This window comes from Mycotypha africana (genome assembly GCF_025528875.1).
Source record: "Mycotypha africana strain NRRL 2978 chromosome Unknown BDF20scaffold_9, whole genome shotgun sequence".
Lineage (NCBI taxonomy): Eukaryota > Fungi > Mucoromycota > Mucoromycetes > Mucorales > Mycotyphaceae > Mycotypha > Mycotypha africana.
Window position 1 is genome coordinate 486,360 of NW_026515733.1, and position 19,259 is coordinate 505,618.

At 38.5% G+C, this 19,259-nt stretch overlaps 6 protein-coding genes across 6 annotated transcripts; 4 read left to right on the forward strand and 2 right to left on the reverse strand.

Annotated features, from left to right (window-relative positions):
* Positions 1-149: 149 nt before the first annotated feature.
* On the forward strand, positions 150-2,939 carry BDF20DRAFT_915402 (uncharacterized protein; the record flags this gene model as incomplete). The annotated part of the gene is made up of 2 exons (XM_053084307.1): positions 150-1,611; positions 1,732-2,939. 2 exons carry the CDS (start codon positions 150-152, stop codon positions 2,937-2,939), a joined length of 2,670 nt encoding a protein of 889 aa, XP_052933387.1.
* A 5,570-nt stretch (positions 2,940-8,509) lies between these two features.
* Positions 8,510-8,731, forward strand: BDF20DRAFT_825103 (uncharacterized protein; the record flags this gene model as incomplete). The annotated part of the gene is made up of 1 exon (XM_053077947.1): positions 8,510-8,731. A coding segment is annotated over one exon (222 nt), but the record flags the coding sequence as incomplete, so codon positions are not given.
* Positions 8,732-10,427: 1,696 nt separating this feature from the next.
* On the forward strand, positions 10,428-12,918 carry BDF20DRAFT_915405 (major facilitator superfamily domain-containing protein; the record flags this gene model as incomplete). Its single annotated transcript, XM_053084308.1, has 10 exons — positions 10,428-10,645; positions 10,720-10,822; positions 10,904-10,971; positions 11,051-11,151; positions 11,227-11,307; positions 11,383-11,476; positions 11,550-11,579; positions 11,661-12,350; positions 12,466-12,704; positions 12,791-12,918. The coding sequence occupies 10 exons, from the start codon at positions 10,428-10,430 to the stop codon at positions 12,916-12,918; spliced, it is 1,752 nt and encodes a 583-aa protein (XP_052933389.1).
* Positions 12,919-13,064: 146 nt separating this feature from the next.
* Positions 13,065-13,843, reverse strand: BDF20DRAFT_915406 (ribosomal RNA large subunit methyltransferase J; the record flags this gene model as incomplete). The annotated part of the gene is made up of 2 exons (XM_053084309.1): positions 13,065-13,238; positions 13,331-13,843. 2 exons carry the CDS (start codon positions 13,841-13,843, stop codon positions 13,065-13,067), a joined length of 687 nt encoding a protein of 228 aa, XP_052933390.1.
* A 449-nt stretch (positions 13,844-14,292) lies between these two features.
* On the forward strand, positions 14,293-18,042 carry BDF20DRAFT_885436 (histidine phosphatase superfamily-domain-containing protein). The gene is made up of 8 exons (XM_053081935.1): positions 14,293-14,647; positions 14,725-15,185; positions 15,263-15,414; positions 15,476-16,145; positions 16,201-16,333; positions 16,397-17,323; positions 17,403-17,562; positions 17,635-18,042. Exons 1-8 carry the CDS (start codon positions 14,539-14,541, stop codon positions 17,774-17,776), a joined length of 2,754 nt encoding a protein of 917 aa, XP_052933391.1. The 5' UTR covers positions 14,293-14,538; the 3' UTR covers positions 17,777-18,042.
* Positions 17,891-18,635, reverse strand: BDF20DRAFT_885445 (40S ribosomal protein S5; the record flags this gene model as incomplete). The annotated part of the gene is made up of 2 exons (XM_053081936.1): positions 17,891-18,359; positions 18,443-18,635. Coding segments are annotated over 2 exons (613 nt in total), but the record flags the coding sequence as incomplete, so codon positions are not given.
* Between the last annotated feature and the right edge of the window lie 624 nt (positions 18,636-19,259).

Genomic DNA, 19,259 nt, shown 5'->3' on the forward strand with positions numbered 1-19,259 from the left:
TTGCCCCTTTCAAAAACCTAATTTTTGTGGGGAAAAAAGGTTGGTTACTTTTTTTTTTTTTTTTTTTTTGTTTCATTTTCTATAGTGTGTCCCTGTTCTTCTTTTTTTTTTTTTTTCTTTTTTTGATAGTTTTCTTTTTTTTCCCGAGTATGAATGGTTTAGATCCATCTTTAAAAACTGCTTCAATAGATAATAATAATAATAATAATAATAATAGTTTGAAAAATAACTGCTTGCTATTGACTGACATACCATTATTCGAACCGCAAGCAGAAGATATATTAACAGATGAAGATCTATTGGATTTATTTCGAATTGTCAAGCAAGTCTTACGTAAAAATCCTGACACTGAAAGGTTAGCAAAGCTACTTTTTTGCATGTCCTATGCTTTAGGCGATCATATCAAATTTAGCAAACCTTGTCATGAAGACAGAATTGTCTTTCGTGATCATCATTCAGCAGTCTATTCAGTTCGGTTACCCAGCTCAAGTTCGTGTTGTAACCAAACAGATAGTACTACTACTCCTACTGTCTCTTCATCCAATGCTTTAAAACAAGGCATCCTTCTGAATGATAATACCACTTCTTCTACTACCGCTATTGTCCCACCTTCCTCCTCTTCTGCATTTAACTATTCTCCAAATGATATACTAAAACAGAATAATAATGATACTGTACAGAAATGGGTGGATTCATCCGCATCCATGGCGACTTCTATTACTTCACCTTCTTCGATCTCTGCAACTCTTCGCCCGCCGTCCATCTCGGGCCCAACATCCAACAATGGAACCAATAACACGACGCAATTACCATCCGCTTTTACTTCCAATATAACCAATGCATCTTCACTCCCCGAGATAGCATCACATCCTCATCCTCTAGCAGCTACTGCTACTGCTGCTGATTCTGCTTCTGCACTGAGACATCACTCACCTTTCCGACCTATTTATACTTCAACAAACTCAACGGGTACAGACCTTTCAGCCATCCCTTCAGCAGCAGCAGCAGCAGCTGCAACAGTCCCTAACACTTTCAACGGACGATCGCCTTCCATAGCTTCCACAGGAACGTCTTATACTACACTTCATCAACGTCAGCTCTCACACCATCAACTACCCGAGCTCGCAGAGATCTCTTTGCTGTCAAACACGCCACCTCCACCTCCGCCATCTACATCCGCTGCTGGCCATCAACGTGCTTCAACACCTATCCCAACTGCTATCTTACCAGACATCAGCAACAGTACCACCAGTAATAGCAATGGACGCTTTATTATTCCGGCACTTTCAGCAGTCCCTCCTCCAATCCATCATCATCATCATCACCAACAACATCAACAGCAACAACCTTCAATTACAAACACGACAAACGAAGTAGTCATGGAGCCTCAACAGAGAGGCTTTTATTATCAAGACGGGCGAATTGCTCGCGAGCCAGTTTTACTCCAACGCTATGCCGAGCAAGGTATCCTCACTCAAGCATCCTTAATGAGGAAACGTAAACGCCAACAATCCGTTGACGGTACCCCTCCTTATGAATTATCCAACAACATGCCCGTTGCTACAAAAAAGCCAAAAATACCTCACCGCCATGGTGAATTCGAACAGAGACGTAAGTTGCTTTTCTTCATACCCTTTTTTTTTTATTTTCGCCATTGGGCTTGTATAACTAAACGTTCTTGATGTATAAAAAAAACAAAAAAAAAAAAAAAACGAAAAAACAAATAAACAGGTGACGATATCATTCACAGACTGCGAACCATCACGATGGCCGACCTCGAACAAAAAGCACAACGATTACCGCACCCTTTCACGCTTGCCATTGACGATTCTGCCACGATTGCAGAAGACGTTCTACGCTCGACAGTGGCAAACAACACACTTTCTCGCGAACAGCTTGGCGAATTATTAGAGCCTGCACTGCGTATTCTAGCCAACCATTCCAATATGAAGCCTCATTTGGATAACGGCATGAACCAGAACGGCATTTATTATAATACTGATTACTTTCGACTTTATCTTGCTTTCGAACAGTTTCAGCGTACATTTGCTATCTTATTCCCGAATGAAATTGTGCAAGTCTCCCCACCTGCTAATGCAGTAGCAGTAGCAGATAATGAAGCAACAGGAAAAAACAACAGCAATAACGACGCGAATAGTGAAACCGATAATAACTCCACAACAACTACGAATACCACTTCAGCCGCTTCGTCTTCAAACGCAGAACGCGACAAAGACCGAGAAAGAAACGCTAATATGAAAGCCTACCGTGTTTGGATTGAACCTTTACTTACAGAAACTAACTGGGCGGCTTTCCGAAGAAATATCGTGGTGGGTGAACGTATGATGCAGCTCACCAAATCTGTGGGTCAAGGTGTACTTCTCATGACCAAAGAGCTCAGCGGTTCCAAACTTCACTTGACCTTCACGAACAGTGAATGGGATGAGTTTATCAACGGCCTAAACTCTGGAAGGTGGGATCAGACGATCGAATGGGACACCGAAGAAAAGAAGCAATTGGAAGAGGAACAAAGAAGACGCGGTGAACAAGGTGTTCCATTATTGGTGTCTGAGCTACGTACAAAGTTTGCCACTCATTATTGGTTCTATCCAGACGGTCTTTTGGTATCGACGAAAGAAAGAAGAATGTTAATCCATACCTCCACTGTACGAAGCAATAGCGTCAGTAATAGTGGCACTGCTGGTGGAAACAGCAGTAGTCATAGCCATTATCACCGACATCAGAATAACTCACACCAGCATTATTTGCAACAGCAGCAGCAGCAGCAGCAGCAGCATCATCCGAGCCTTTACCCACAGCATCATTCAGCCGCATCCTCCTCCTCTTCTACTGCACATCATCGATTACTTTTGCATGAAGATAATTTACATCGCCGAAGCCAACAACAGTACCAACATCAACACCATCAGAACACCTGACGTTTATCTCTGTTATTGTCATAAAAGAAACATTTTATATGATCCCATCTCAGCCAAACAGAATCAGGCATTTTTTATTTTTTTTTGCTGCCTTGGAAGTACAGTGATCATTCATCTGTTTCTGTGATTGGTGTCACTTTAACTTGTTTTTTTAAAAAAAAAAAAAAAAGAAAAAAAAAAAGTAATAATCTCTATACTCAATGTCATCATTCATGCCTTATGAAATACCCCGTGTATACCATCTATAGTCTGTATATTCAAATCACATGATGAACAATATGATTTAAACATTTTTCACTGCTTAAGCTCCCAAGCGTATATATTTCTATATTAGACAATAATTATCTGGTTTTTTCGGGTCGTCCGAACAATCTTGAAATTTATGTATAACATGATACATACAACTACAATTACCATATTTCTATTCAAGATATATTGAATATATTATTGAATAAACCGCCCAACTTTTTCACAACCTCATTTCTGATGTGCGTGGTCTAGAACTAGGTACTTTCCATCATGTTTTCAATGCACTAAGATTAAAAAGGATATTTAAACCATATCAAGTCAATAATAGTGATGATAGAAAGGACATTTAAGGTTGACAAAAAGAAAATCAAGAAGAATCAGAGACACAAAAATTCTAAATACATGAAGACCAGGTATGCTTCCTCTTCACTCTCCCCCCACCCACTCCTCACCGGAATTTAAACCAAGAAACGAGGATCCATATTTTGATATAATGTTGTTGACGCACAAAGCTTAAAGTCTTGCATGAATTGGTTATACTCTGTATATCTGATATACGCTCTAAATCTAATGGATCCACATATTTTGACATAATGTATATCTTTTTGCTGACGTGTCAATTATGCTCCATATTATAAACGCACATACGTAAATTTGATGTTACCTAAATTTGTGTATGCACAAACGTGAACCTTCATTTCTCGGTTTCCTTCTAACACAAGGCACGTTTTTCTGATAGAATCTCAAGTTTTTATTTCCCAGCAACCAGGAATTTCAATTTTCAAAATCGTCATGATTTATTTGTTCCCTATTTTCTTGCACGACATGGAAAACCTTTCATTCACTGTGTCACAATTTCGACTTCTTGGTTTTTTCTTTGTACTTTCGATAAACAGAAGCATTCTCATTTAGGGAAAATGAAAAGAGCCACTTTGAGCTTTTGCTGACAAATTTTATGTCATACTCAGACCAAATAAGTAGATAAACTGAAATTTGAAGCTCGAAATGATGAGCTTCAATCCACTGGACATAACAATATACATTTGCAACTGTGCTATCCAGCAATGAATACTTTAAGTCAGAAGCCTGTGTTAAATAACTGGCGATGTGAACAGTGGCAGTCAAGTGGGGTGTACACATGTCTAAATTAGTTATGTTACCTTGCGTTAGTCTGATTTTCATATCGAATGCCGAATAGTTAATCCAAACGCAAACTAATAATGTTATTGAAAGAAAGAGGAAAATTCTCAACCCCTTATACTGTCTTTGTCTCTACCAAGGTCCGCTATAGCAGCGGCTTTTGGTAATCCATCTATCACGTATCAGAGGGATAAGCCGAATTGAAATGCTGCTGAAATTGTAAGAAAGATTTGCTTTTTTTTTTTGATAATGAAAACTGCTGCATCATAAACACTACGATATTCCAACCTTGCCGAAGCAGCAAATGATAAACATAGACAAAGGCGAGCTCTTTGAATCAAAGGTGATGCTAGTTGACTACAACAGTAATACTTTCATGTCTATCCCTGTATAGCATTATGTATGAGCGATCTATGGTTTTTTGTTGGTTTTTTTTTGGAGGGGGGTGGGTAAAAATTAGCTCAGTTTCCATACCACTATTTTTCTCCATTTTGCACCTTACTTTTTTTTAGTTTGCGTACCCCCGTATGATGAAATAATTTTTGCGCCTCAAGATATCAATTTGCGTACTGGAAGAAATATTTGCGTATCGAGTTTTTATTGATTTTGTGAGTTAAAGATTTAGTTCACCGGCTAGACATCTGTCGAAGAAAGACATGAAGTGCCTGATATAACCCTGACAGACTTCGATTGTAACTAGTTTTGCTGCCTCTGTAATCCTTTCACTGAGATTATCTTTGACTGTCTGCTGCATTATTTCTGGCTGAGAAATGAAGGAACGAGGACCTTTTCGGTTTGCTGTGAACGCTCCCCTCTCTGATTTTCAGTGTATAATAAAAGGACTAAAGGAGACTCATATCACCCTGCAGTTTTTATCAATTATAAATCGCGTTCACAACAACAAATAACCACAAATATCACAGGTCTGGTCAAGCTCTGGGCGGAGGTCCGTGAGTCTCTCTTTCCTGACAGCCAGCATAACATCAAGTGCAAATGGGGAGAGTCCAAGACACACCACAACGATTACAACGTCGATTGTCGAGTCATTGCTATAATAAATACACAGAAGGTTGATGTGCTGGACGTGGAGGCAGCCCGGTATCTACAAAACCGGAAGACCAACAACGACCATCTGAAACTGGCTATCGAAAGCAAAGGCGTCCTTGTTCATATTGTGCGATATGTTGCTTGCTTCAATCCAAGAACAGATATGGCCCTCATGCTCCAAGTCTGCCAGAACCAATGCGATGTCAAAGTCCTCTCCTTATGCGTTCGTGGTCTATACTGTCTCTGGAAGGAAACTAGCCTTTCATTGCCTTCCTGCCCCAAGCTTTTCGCCGAAGACGCTGATTCGTGGTTTGCAACTCTGGAGCTGATCCGCACATCTGCAATCAAGCTTTCCCAACAATTGAATCAGACTGACGACAAATCCTACGACGCGCACTTTAATCGCAAGGGAAAGAGCAAGGCGGTTGACTACAAGGATTGGTTCCGAGGCACTTTCTTCCCCCCTGAGACTGCTGCTGACCCATTGATTCTGCCTGTGCCTCTATACAATCCAGCAAGCAATGGAACTGAACCTCCGAAGAAGCAAAAGATCATCTTCTAAATTTACCCTGTCTATCATCCAAGTTTATTACAATCATATGAATATACCAGTTTTAACAAAGCATAATACAGTACACATGAGCGCCTTTCATTTCAAAAAACGTCTGGATTAGTGCAACGTTTGTTATACGTTGTATAAATAGAAAAAGTTCAAAAAACCTTGTACTAGAGACCCTAGGAACCGTATATAAGCCTATAGTAACTCTTTAGAGTTGTACTAAACGCAACATAGATAAACAAGGAAAGAAAAAGAGTATGATACTTTCTCTTGGCTAACTATTGATAATGTTTATGGTGCCCTCATAAATATGGCTGCTGCTATACATTACGTAAGAAAAGCCTTCGACTCTCCGAAAAGTGGATAAGCATTTAACTATGACAATTGTAAAAATACATGCAGATAATAGTTTGATGGCTCATGAAGGCTGAAGCACCTATTGAACTTCTCCACAACAATATTGTTTAGTCAGCGTTTGAGGAGATCATCTTCACACCCACTGTCAAATGATGGTAAATGCAAAGTCTGATAAGGTGAGCATTTCAGAATTCTTTTCTCTGGTCGTTTTTTTAGGATGATTCGCTCCTACATGTAGTAGTTTCTGTCAAACGATCTTTACTTACATCGTTTTGATGGTCTCTTCCGCTTGCTGGCTGCCTTTACGGGAAATGGAAGGAATCAAAAAGCATCCTTGGCAGATGATACAGCCTTCACAAGTTAGTCTGGGGTGATATAATTTACCACATGAAAGTGAATTTATATTGAACTGATTTGAGGAAGCTTTGACCATTCTGGGTTTATTATTGTTCCCTAGAATTATAGTTGAACCCTTAATTCGTTATGTTAGAATTCTAGATTGAGCAAAGAGGCACCTTATTAACGTCATTCATCACAGCACTTCATTCTTACCTAAAAAAGAAGCTCGTCTGTGGAGCATTGATTAGAAATGCAAGCTGAAGTTCATTATGCATTACATTTGCCACCTCCTGTCAGTTACTTCCGTCACTTATTTGTAGAGGATCGACGTTTGAGTAGTATATCAAAGTAAATTCTGCAAGTTAATGGAAAAATGAAGTAGCACATTATTCATTCTCGACAGAAACCATTTGAATCAACTGCGTATTCAGAAGAAGGCTCTTATTCCTTTCATATCAACTAGGTCATATTACATATACATTTTTTGAAGAGAAGATTTGTAAAGTGGATAGCAAGCTCTTCTGAAATATTGAAATTAAAATAAAAAAAAAAAAGATGGAACACGACTGTCCGTAAATGAAATAGGTATTTTGCAATGTTACTGTAAATGTGTTAATGGAATGGTCTTTAAGTTGCTCCTTTACAATAGCCGTAAGGTTTCCAACTCTCTCTCGTCGTTAAGAAAAAATAAAAAAGAATGGGGAGGTGAGAAAGAAAGAGTTTTTTCATACAGCTGCTGTTTTAACCACATAAAAATCGTTTTAACTAATGGTTCGAAATGTCAATCCACCCTAAACTTTTTGATATCACGAACTTACTTTGAATTAAGAACCTAAAACAGATTACGAAGCTTTAAGTTTGCACTGTAAATTTAACGAAGCCAGTGCTAACGGGCCTTATCTAGTAAATGCCATAAGCAAGCGTATAAGCGCTGAATTTGAGACATGACGCTTTTAATAGCTGTCTTGAGGAATGATCGTTTTCTGTTACTATCTTGAGTACTATGACTCCGGGCAGTAGAAGCAGGTCGAGAGGTTACATCAACCTGTGATAATCACTTGTTGAAAACTGGAGTGAAACTTGCGGTGGGGAAGCTTTTGTGGGTTTTTCAGAAATCTTTCAATGTTTTATCGTGATATCAGTATTTTATACTTCATTGGATGAGGCGGTTATCTGCCTTATAATTCAGTCTCTGTTCAATTAACTAGCCATAGCCTACTTCATTACTCATTTTGCACTGTATCATCATGCTATGACAGTATCATTGGCACAGGTATTAGAGTATCTTGAGAATTTTCACTATAATTCACAATGCAGTAGTACTTTCGGGGAGCTGTAGATATAGACATATGGCAGCTGCAAGGCGTACAGTGACCTCTGCCCCTTTTTGGTTTCCTTTCTTCTGGTTCACCATTCACTTTTGCTACGAAACTGGCAGGCTTTTTCCCCTTACAATAAGCCGACTTGCCATCACTTAGAATCTCACAGTTCGATATCTCCACTTGTTGTACTTCGTTAGTTCCCCTCTTCTTTTATTAGCATCAATAAGTGTAAATTAGGCATAAAGAAGTCTCCATTGTTCTTCTTTGATACTCTATTCGTTTTCTTAACCAGACAAAAGTATCTTCTTTCCATCTCGAGCAGAAAACCTCCCTACCCTTTTTTACAATCCAATATCGTACTTATCGCATCTCTTTTCTCAATTTTCGAGTTCTTTAAACTTATTTATACACACAAACCGTTCCCCCCTAGCAATGCCTACTCCTTTTTAATAAAAATATAAAAAAGGTCAAAGCATTTCCCCAATTTTCTTTTCCTAATTCTTCTTCAAACATTCAAACTTAAAAAGCTTTGTCTCCAACCGTACAAAATAAGTATAATGTCTACAGCTATCTCCAGCTCATTCAAACTCCAGACAATCAGCAAAGTAACAGAGAAACCTCGACCTTATCAATGCCCTATGTGTCCCAAAGCCTTTGTCAGATTAGAGCATCGGACTCGACATATCCGAACTCACACAGGCGAAAAACCTCATATTTGTTCCTATCCCAACTGTGAGAAGAGATTTTCTAGATCTGACGAATTAACACGCCATGTTCGTATACACACTTCGACAACGAAGAAAAGCGGAGCGGTCAATAGAAGAATGAATCACTTTAACCACCATAGTACCGTATGCCATTCTCTGTTACCGATGCAATCTACGTTTAATGTTGGACATGTTTATCATCACTATCAATTTCAAGGCAGCAGTAGTAATTATCAGTACGTTGATAGCTACCGTCATCATACTGTCAACAATCACCAGCAGCCTGTAGACGTTAATAAGAACGATAAAAGATCACTTTTGCCATTGAATTTCGATTCGAACGTAAAGAGACAATCACAGCATCTATATTCTCTAGAGCAATATTCATATTCTCACTCAAGGCAACAGCAACAAACAACTGGATATTTGTCCATGTCCTCTTCATTCTCATCCGATTCAGACAGTGAACATGTTTCTACTCCAGACAACTCACCCATATTGAGTCCCTTTAAATTCCCATCGACAAAATCGAATTTGACTTTACCCCCTCTTTTAAGTAGCGGTAGTACTACTTCTTCAATAATCAATAATAGATCATCAATAGAAACTGTCCGAGAGCGAACCGCTAGTAGTGATAACAAGCTGCTACTATCAGAAACAATTTCATTATCATCGTCTATTTCAACAACCTCATTATCCTCTTCATCCACTTCACCGGAGTTGGTAGCCGTAATGGCAAAAGACACGAAACCCCCGCAACTTCCTTCCATTCAGTTTCTATTGAATTGTTAGAATCTGTAGATTATATATTTCATACTGCTATAACAATAAAACAGGTCTATTTCTGCGCTCTAGTACGTACAAGCCTTATGTAATCAATTTATGCAAGCCCTAAATTGAGTAATGACTCTTACCCCATTTTTATATACCTTTACAACATCTCATGATCAATCTTATGTTTTATTTTCACTGTAATATTTATTTGGTATAGTAACACGCTTTTCTAACGCAAATTCTCGTCAATAAACCTTTCTTATCTTTTCATTTTGAAATAATCTGCCTTGACACTGAAATGCTCTTTGAGTGAATTTTTCTAGCCTTCAATAGCGTTCGATTTGTTGCTTTGTAGTTCCACACTTCCCTTGCTCAAAAAAAAGCCCATCGTATGAAAACAAATTGCCAGGTTTTAGCTTTTGATAGGCGGTAGCCATACTAGTATTCTAGTATACTGCCAATACTCTTACCCATATGCAATAAATGCTAGAAGAAAAAGGTCAATTACTTAAAGATATTAATATGTATATTTGCAAATGTAAAGAAATTAGACAAGAGCTTGTCAATTGTATTGTGTTGTATGGTTGCAATGAGTGCAGAGAACTGATGGAAGCTGAAACGACGAGATTTGGATCTGCATGACCGCTTTGACCATAATTTTATACAGACATATATGAAAAGATGAGAAATCCAACCTTATTATGCATGGCGTTTTGATAAAGCACTATCAGTCAAGCAATTTAAGGGCAATCTTCTTCTAATTGACTAAAGATGTAAGAACCACACAAAAGAAAGAAAAATGCATGCCTTACCCACCTCCTTTATAAAATGATATCCAATATATTGAGTTCATGTATTATCTCGTTTCATTAGAACTTTTTCTTTACATAATTCAACATTTTTTATAAGGCTAACCAGAGGTTTCTAAAATTTCTCCCACCTTTTTGTTATTGTTACTTCCTTCTTTCGAGCATTTGACAAAGTAGCTATTTAAATGTCAATGACAGCTAATGAAAATTCAGTAGCCACAGAAAATTCGATCACTCCCAATGAAAAGACAAACATAAAGGTCGATACGACGATATTAAAAGATGAAATAGAAGCATCAGTTGACATGGTCAGCGAAGAATGCTCTGAAGATGCCATAGATTTTTCGGAAAAGCAACAGCAATTCAAGCTTTCTGATGTCAGATTTATTATATTATTCACAGGGTAAGATAGACTAGCATAGATCATTGGCACTTGAAAACAATATATTCTGATATCTATTTTTGTTTATTTCCAAGATTGTTGCTTGGGTTTTTTATGGCAACATTAGACACGACTATCATCATCACTGCGGCGGGTATCATTGCATCCGAATTCAACGCTGTAGATCAGATCGGCTGGGTAAATGAACCGTTTCAACCCCCTCTCCCCAATTTGCAACACTTTTGGCTCGGCTGAATAGTAATTAATTTTTATTAATAGATTGGCTCAGCTTACCTATTAACCTTGAGTGGATTTCAACCTGTTTATTGTTCAATTACTGAGATTATGTAAACTCGAAACTTATGGACAATTATCAGTAATGCAATTCGAGGCTGACCAAAATCCTCACCATTTTTTTCCCAACAGTGGGCAACGGATATCGTACTCTTGCTGCATCCTTATCTTCATCTTTGGAAGCGTGCTATGCGGAGTGTCGAACAGTATGATGATGTTGATAATCAGCAGAGGTGAGTGAGAACGTCGATGATTTCATGCATCTACTATGCAGCAGTTTATCTTAATATCTCCGTCCTGTACATCAGCTGTACAAGGCATTGGCGCTGCTGGCCTTTTCACGTCTGTCCTTATTATCATATGTGAATTGATGGATAGCAGAACAAGAGGTAATGCTGTCAGTTTTGAGTCAAACAAACAACTGTATTTTTAATGCTGTCAATTTTTCTAACAATATTGAATAGCTATATATCAGGGCATATTAGGACTTGCGATTGGTATGGCTACACTTATTGGGCCCTTGTTGGGAGGCTTCTTGGCTGACCGTGGCCAATGGAGGTACATAAACAGAAACGCCTATTTACGCTAACGTAAATGATCAAATAACCCATTTTTCTGTATAATTGGTTAGATGGGCTTTTTACGTCAACATTTTTGTCGGGTAAGAATTGCTTGTTTGTTTCCAATTAAATTGGCCAATGTTCATTTCTGGACGTATACTAACAATGCATAAACTATGTAGAGCTGTTATTATTACCCTTACTTTAGTATTCTGCAAGTTACCACTTACAAAGAAACAGAAGGAGAGAATAAATGGTGAAAAGACAATTTGGAAGCAACTTACCGAGGTCGATTATGCTAGCTTGGTGCTTTTAATGCCTGGCGCTGTCAGTCTCTTAGCAGGCCTTCAACTGGGAGGTGAAAGACTCTCCTTTACAGATCCAGCTGTAGTGGCCCTATTAACTCTTGGGCCTGCGCTTATCATCCTTTTTGTCGTCACTGAGGTATTTTTAATCAGATTTCCTATATTTCCTCGCCATTTTGTCATGTCCAGAAGCAACATAGCCATTCTTGCGTGTCAATTCACAGGAGGTATGATGAACAACGCCATCATGTATTTTGTTCCTTTACACTTCCAAATTGTCAAGAATGACAATGCTGTTCAGTCAGCTTGCAAGCTCCTGCCCTTTTTTGTTACAGCCGTTGTAAGTGGACTGCTATCTGGCCTTATTGTGCAAAAGACAGGTTATTATCGCTTCTTGTTATGGCTCGGAGCTGCTTTCTGTATTGTGGGGTCATCACTTTTGCAAACATCAAATCTAGCTACACCAGAATATCTTCTTTTCATTTATCTTGGTTTATTCGGTTTAGGTCTTGGATCTATAAAGAATATCACCACGGTTGCAGGTCAAGCCGGCATTGCCAAAGAAGAGTATGTTGAACGCTCAGTAGTGAATGATATTTCGCTCTGCTGTAACCCTTCAAATGATCATAACTTATCTAACTTTCTCTTTGCACTGATTGTGATTGTTTCTCTATCTTCGTAGTCTTACAATTGCGACAGCTCATGGGCAATTCATGAGAATATTTGGTGGTGCATTTGGTGTGAACATTGCAGCCGTTTTATTCAGATATGATACAACTACCCAATTGGAACATTTGAAAAAAGTGACACGTTCTGATTTCAATCTGAGTAGTATACCTGCTTTGAAAAGCCTCCATTACATGCTGAGACAGAGGGTTGAGAAGATATGCTTAGAAGCATTGGACAAAGTCTATTTATTAGGTAAGATTTAAGAAAGTTTGCTCTCACTATGGATAGCCAACTTGCAAAAAAGAACTTATCGAGTTTATTCCTCCGCCCATATATAGTTGCCATCGTTTCGGGAATCGCATTTATATCCACTCTTTTAATCAAAGAATATTACATCATAGTCGACTCAAAGACAAGGACTGGAGATAAGTCTAATGTTAAAGAAGAGGAGATCAAGAAAGTGTAACTTCATACCTTGAAGTTGTATAATATTCTTTTGGTTGGATAAAGCTTTCTATCAGTTACAAACAGATATTTTCTCATTTTTACGCCTGCCAACCCTCTTTCGGAATTACAGAACACATCATTAAATTATTCATCGTTTTCATTAAATTATTCATCATTTTCATTGCTTTCAGTTTTAGTAGCAGATGGTTTGAAGTCCATTGCAACATAATATCCTTCAGATGATTGCTTTCTTGAAGCATCAGGCTTTACATACATGACTTTTTGAAACTCTGACTGTAGTTTTCGTTTGAATTCGCCCTCTGTGCCTCCAGCCAAAAACTGTAAGGAAAAGCATAACAAACATAGAGTGAGCGAAAAGATGAATTTTTGTATAAATCACTTCCAGTCAACCTTGGACAGGAAAAAATTACCTTCGCAATAAAATGCCCGCCCGGTAACAGGTTCGCCTTTGCGAACGTAAGAACCGATTCACATAACTCTATAGAGCGTGCATGATCTCTCAAATGATTTCCAGAAAAATTGGGTGCCATGTCGGTTAGGACGACATTCACATATTGTCCATTTAGCATATCTTTAATTTTCTTCTGTGTTTTAGTTGTCATAAAGTTTCCTTCGATCAATTGGATATTCTGATCTTTCGTAGAAAAGGGTTCAACCGGCAATAAATCGATACCAACAACAAGCCCTTGCCTTCCCACTTTGCGAGCTGCTACTTGTGTCCAACCGCCTGGTGCTGCCCCGCAATCAACTACGATATCATTTTTCTGAAAAATGCTATACTTTTTATCAATCTGTATCAATTTAAAACTGCTTCGTGCTCGAAAGTTGCTCTCTTTGGCTAGCTTCACATAAGGGTCTTTTGCTTGTCTTGCTAACCAGACCTTCGAAGAGTACAATCGTCGGAATGGAAGAGCAATGGTCATCAAAAGAAAAAAAAAAAAAAAAAGAGTGCAAAAGGATCGGTTATGTTACGTGCTCGAAAAAGAAAATCAGGGGATGATAGAATCCCCGCCCTACCTCCCCCCACCCCCTTTTTTTTTTGCTTGCTATTATGTGAGGTGCGCGAGGCTGATACGGATAAGATTTTCACTTTTACATTCATTTGTAGGTATAATGCCAAATCGTATCTCTGCTGATCAAGCGGTATTCACAGTTTGAAGATATGGCTGAGGTTATGGCTGAAGTACATGCTCTTTAGATTTGCAATATTATTATTGACAAAACACTGGTCCCACCTAGAGACGTACATGCTACTGACAGTTGAAATAATGACATTTTTATTAAAGTTGTTTATTTTAAGTCTTGTCCAACATGAAAGAAAAAAAAGATGTTGCTACTGAGAAATTCCGGCAAATCTAGGCTTGATTATACAAGTAATTTTAAGAGAAAACTATCTTTTTTCCCTCTTTTCGTAACTCTGAACTGTGTCATTTCAATCTCAAGCAAAATGTCTACAAATGAATCCTCGCCCTCTATGAATGAGAATAATTCAACTCGAGCACAATGTATTATGCATAAAGAAACAAATGAAATAAATGATTTTCAGGGCCGATTCCCCATTCTTTACGTTCTGAAATAAAAGATTTTTCTGATATTAGACGTTGTGGGTGTTTGCGCTATGGATAGAAAGGCTAGGTCAAAACCTATGCGGCACATCCTTAATAGGTTATTAGCTTATGGTGATTTTGAAATCGTCATTTTTGGGGACAAAACCATTATTGATGAAGGTAAGCAAGTGTGCATAATATGATCTAAGAAATTGTATACTTATTGCGCTACTTCTTTTCAAAAACAAAATAAAAAGATATTGAAAATTGGCCAGGCTGTGATTTTTTGATCTGCTTCTATTCTAGTGGATTTCCAATGAAAAAGGCTGTCGCTTACACAAAGCTACGAAAACCATTTGTTGTCAATAATGTGTTTATGCAAACATTATTATGGGATAGAAGAGTAGTTCTATCCATTTTGGACGCTATTGGTGTACCCACCCCCCCTCGTTTGGTTGTGTCAAGAGATGGTGGCGCCAGAGTAGATCCAGATGCCGCTAAGGCATTCAAAGAGTGCACGGGCATGGATATTGATCGCGTGTTGGCAAGATATGCAACCAATACTCAGTCAGTGAAGATTCACGATACTTACATTGAGGCACAGGGGAAAACCCTGGAGAAGACATTTATTGAGAAGCCTACCAACGGTGAGGATCACAATATCAATATCTACTATTCAGAAAGAAGAGGAGGAGGAGGACGAAGGCTTTTTAGAAAGGTAATTTTTAATAAGGACTTCTTTGTTGGGTTATCCTTCTTCAGTTTTAAAAAATTGCTTTAACATGGGGCATACAGATAGGCAACAAATCCAGTGAGTTTGATGCTGATTTATTGAGACCAAAAGAAGAAGGATCGTGGGTATATGAAAAAATGATGGAAACAGAGAATTTGGAGGACATAAAGGTATACACTGTAGGACCGCAATTTGTTCATGCCGAAACTAGAAAGTAAGGAGACAAAAACTATAGTTACCTATCATATATTGGCATTGATATGTTAGTCGAACAGATCCCCTACTGTAGACGGACATGTAAGACGTAATATGGACGGTAAAGAAATCAGATATTGCGCAAAGCTTACACAGGAAGAAGAGGATATAGCACGAAAAGTATCAAAAGCATTTGGCCAAACGGTTTGCGGCTTGGATATATTACGAGTACAAGGAAAACCCTACGTAATAGATGTCAATGGCTGGAGTTTTGTGAAAGGAAACGATTTCTACTATGATCAATGCGCGAGAATTTTGAAAGAAGCATTTTACAGGTCTATGCAAGAAAGGCCACTATCACTTGCTGATCAGATTCCTCCCGAGATATCACCTGCCAATTCTTGGAGGTTAAAGGGATTTGTGGCAGTGTTCCGCCATGGTGACCGTACGCCCAAAGAGAAATTGAAAGTTTCCATTATGGAGCAACCATTTATCGATTTACTTGAAGGATCGAGACGTGAAGTAGTATTTAGACAAAAGCATCAGTTGCAATCGGTACTAAAGGCTATTGATGAATGCCTTTTTGCCTTCTCTATCACTGTTAAGGATGAACTTAAGTTGAAATCGCTCAAAGAGATATTAGAGAAAAAGCACGAATTACCTGGTACTAAAGTGCAGTTGAAGCCTAAATTTGATAAAGAAAGTCAAAAGCTCGTCAAATTGCAGATAATTGTTAAATGGGGAGGAGAGGTGAGCTTGCGACAATTCTTCTGATACCAAAATGAAATACTGATCTTCGCTGTAGTTTACGCATGCAGGTCGACATCAATCACGAGATTTAGCTGAAAATCTAAGAAAAGATATGAATATTTTGAATCGAGAAATTTTAGCTGACGTTAAGATTTACAGCAGTTCTGAAAGACGTGTTAGGGATACAGGTAGCTATCTGTTTATATGAGCATCTACCTGGCCAGGAAGCTGACTCTTTTCACTCTCTACAGCTCAAGTATTTGCTCGATGGTTCCTTGGTGATTCTGAATCATTAGATGGAATTATCTCTGAAAGCAAATATTTATTGGATGACAGTAATGCTGCGAAAGATCAGGCAGATGCAGTTAAACGACAATTGAAAGGATTGTTACGGCCTGGAAATGATATCCCTGAATGGATGCTGGCGCAACTAGGTTGGTCACCGAAACTTCCGCAACCTCACGTTGTCCTTGAGGAAATAGCTACCATTATGGGAAGGATGCAACGAATTATGAACGAGAATTGGGCTACTAAAGACGTTGACAATATACAAAGACGCTGGTGTTGTTTAGATTCACCTCTTTTATTCAAAGAAAGATGGGAAAGAATGTTTCAAAACTTTGCTTCTACTGTAACAGGTGATGAAAGTGATGAGGCTGAAATGAGACGACTAACGCATCCTGATAATTATCCTGACCCATCTTGGATTCCAGCGTTGTACGATTCACTGAAATATGATGCACTTCACAACAGGCCATTTCTACAAACTATTTTTAGTGATGAAACGGCAACCAACTATAATAGTGATGACTTTGACAGCATTAGCAGTTGTAACACGAGTAATATGCGAACTTCTTTTGATTCAAATTCATCGCCTTTGTTAAGTAGATGTGGATCCGAGATTCGACGATTGTACAGAGCAGTTAAAATCATGTTTGACTTCATCGCACCCTTGGAATTTGGTATATCAGATACGGAGAAGAAGAACATAGGCATGCTCATAGGTTTTCCTTTGCTGAAGAAAATTTTAAATGATCTGGATGAGATGAAATCAGCTGATAACGGACGAACACGCTTATATTTCACGAAGGAATCTCATGTCCACGCACTTCTGAATTTGATTTACTTATCGGGAGTACCTACTAAGGTCCCTCGTAACACTCTACCCGAACTAGACTGTAAATAGCATAGAACACTTTCATTCTGCAGTCCTGAGCACTGACTAACCATCCAACATCTCTCGTCTTTTTCATCCAGTTTTGACACAGATCACATTTGAATTGTATGAACGAAACAGACAGAGTGTGCCTGAAAAGGAATACTCTCTTCGTATTGGATTCAGTTCTGGTGCGCATTATGATAGTGTACTGGATTTGAAAATGGATGCTGAGCACTGCCTGAAAGTTGCGCCAAGAAGGTGAATACTTATCACATAATATCCATCATCTCACATCCTCTGTGCTGATCCTATGTCTTTTCTTACTCATAGAAATTTGATCCCACACTTATTACTTGAAGAAGTATTGACATATCACAAGGGTTACTTAAATGTGCCCAATCTCAAAAGTATTGAGGAACAGATCGAAGAACGAAAGCTGTATTATGCCCAGGAAGACAACAATGATCAATAGCATCCTTAACTACTAGCTAAAAGATTCGGATGAGTAGTACAACAATAACATTTATTTTATGACGAAATAAAAGAAAAATTTATTGCACCTTCATTTCTGCTTACGTTTCATCACCTGCTACACAGATAAGACAATAAGCCAAGATAATATTGATACAAATTCTTTAACGGTTGGACTTGGCAACACGTTCAAGTTCGTCCTTCTTCTTGATGGCATAAGAGTTAGCAGAACCCTTAGCAGCGTTAATCAATTCATCAGCGAGACATTCAGCAACAGTCTTGATGTTACGGAAAGCAGATTCACGAGTACCGATGGTCAACAAAGAGATAGCTTGGTTGACACGACGAAGAGGAGAAACATCGACAGCTTGACGACGGACGGTACCTTGAGAACCAATACGGGTGGAGTCTTCACGGGGACCACAGTTGATGATGGCATCAACGAGGATTTGGAGAGGGTTGGCATCGGTCAAAAGGTGAATGATTTCAAAAGCGTGTTGAACGATACGAGCGGCCATGAGCTTCTTACCGTTGTTACGGCCAGTCATCATCAAAGAGTTGGTCAAACGTTCAACGATAGGGCACTAAGAAATGTTAAATATTAGCATCGATCACGGATCTTTGCTGCGTTGGCAAATCAGATTTTAAGTTGGTGATTGAAACTTACTTGAGCCTTACGGAAACGCTTAACAGCGAAACGACCAGCAGTGTGAGGCAAGTAAACTTGTTGACGGATTTGAATGTAGTCTTGGAGGGAGATGTCCTTGACCTCAACGTCTTCGTAAGACCATTTGTTGAAAAGCTTACGGGTACCGTCAGCAGTAGCGCTGACATCGGCAGGCAAACCTAAAGCGGGCATGTTGTACTGTTGTTCATGATCGACGAACGTGAATTGATTGGAGATCGGGTGCAAACAAATGAAATGGTGAATGTGGAAATTCCAATTTAATGCATAATTGTCAAATGAAAAGGAACGGTCGAAAGAAATGTTTAGTATATGATGTATATTGATCTGGAACTTATGGATGCATGTATTTTGCATCCTAAGGAATCCATTCCATAATGGATGTATAGCGATATTTACCTATGATGTGAAAGAGGGGATATCTGAATTAAGCACATTGCTGTATTTTGTTCTGACAATTGGAGAGTTCACCCACAACCAAAATATTACATAATATTCCTGGGTGGTAAAGTACCAATTTACTCCGCTTTTTCTCAATATGTTTAGGCTGCAGACCAATCATTTAAACAGTGTAAGTTACATATAGCTTTTATTGCGTATTTTTTTAAGCTAAGGCGTACTAATTAGCTCTCTGTAGAAGCACAGCTCCTGATAGTCTTTTGTGGCCTTATAGTATGATACGTTAGGGTTTTTTTTTTGTTTTTAGCGTACCGTACGGTATAAATTTGAAAAAATTTCCATCTAATGAATGCGGTCATTCCACTTTTGGAAAGTATTGATATAGCAGTCTGCAAAAGCT

What these genes read in the sequence shown, in the direction of transcription:
- BDF20DRAFT_885436 (XM_053081935.1), top strand. Translation starts at nt 14,539, where the DNA reads ATGGATAGAAAGGCTAGGTCAAAACCTATGCGGCACATCCTTAATAGG. An exon ending in GACGAAGGCTTTTTAGAAAG is followed by an intron (nt 15,186 to 15,262) that starts GTAATTTTTAAT and finishes TGGGGCATACAG; the next exon opens with ATAGGCAACAAATCCAGTGA. An exon ending in CTGAAAGTTGCGCCAAGAAG is followed by an intron (nt 17,563 to 17,634) that starts GTGAATACTTAT and finishes TCTTACTCATAG; the next exon opens with AAATTTGATCCCACACTTAT.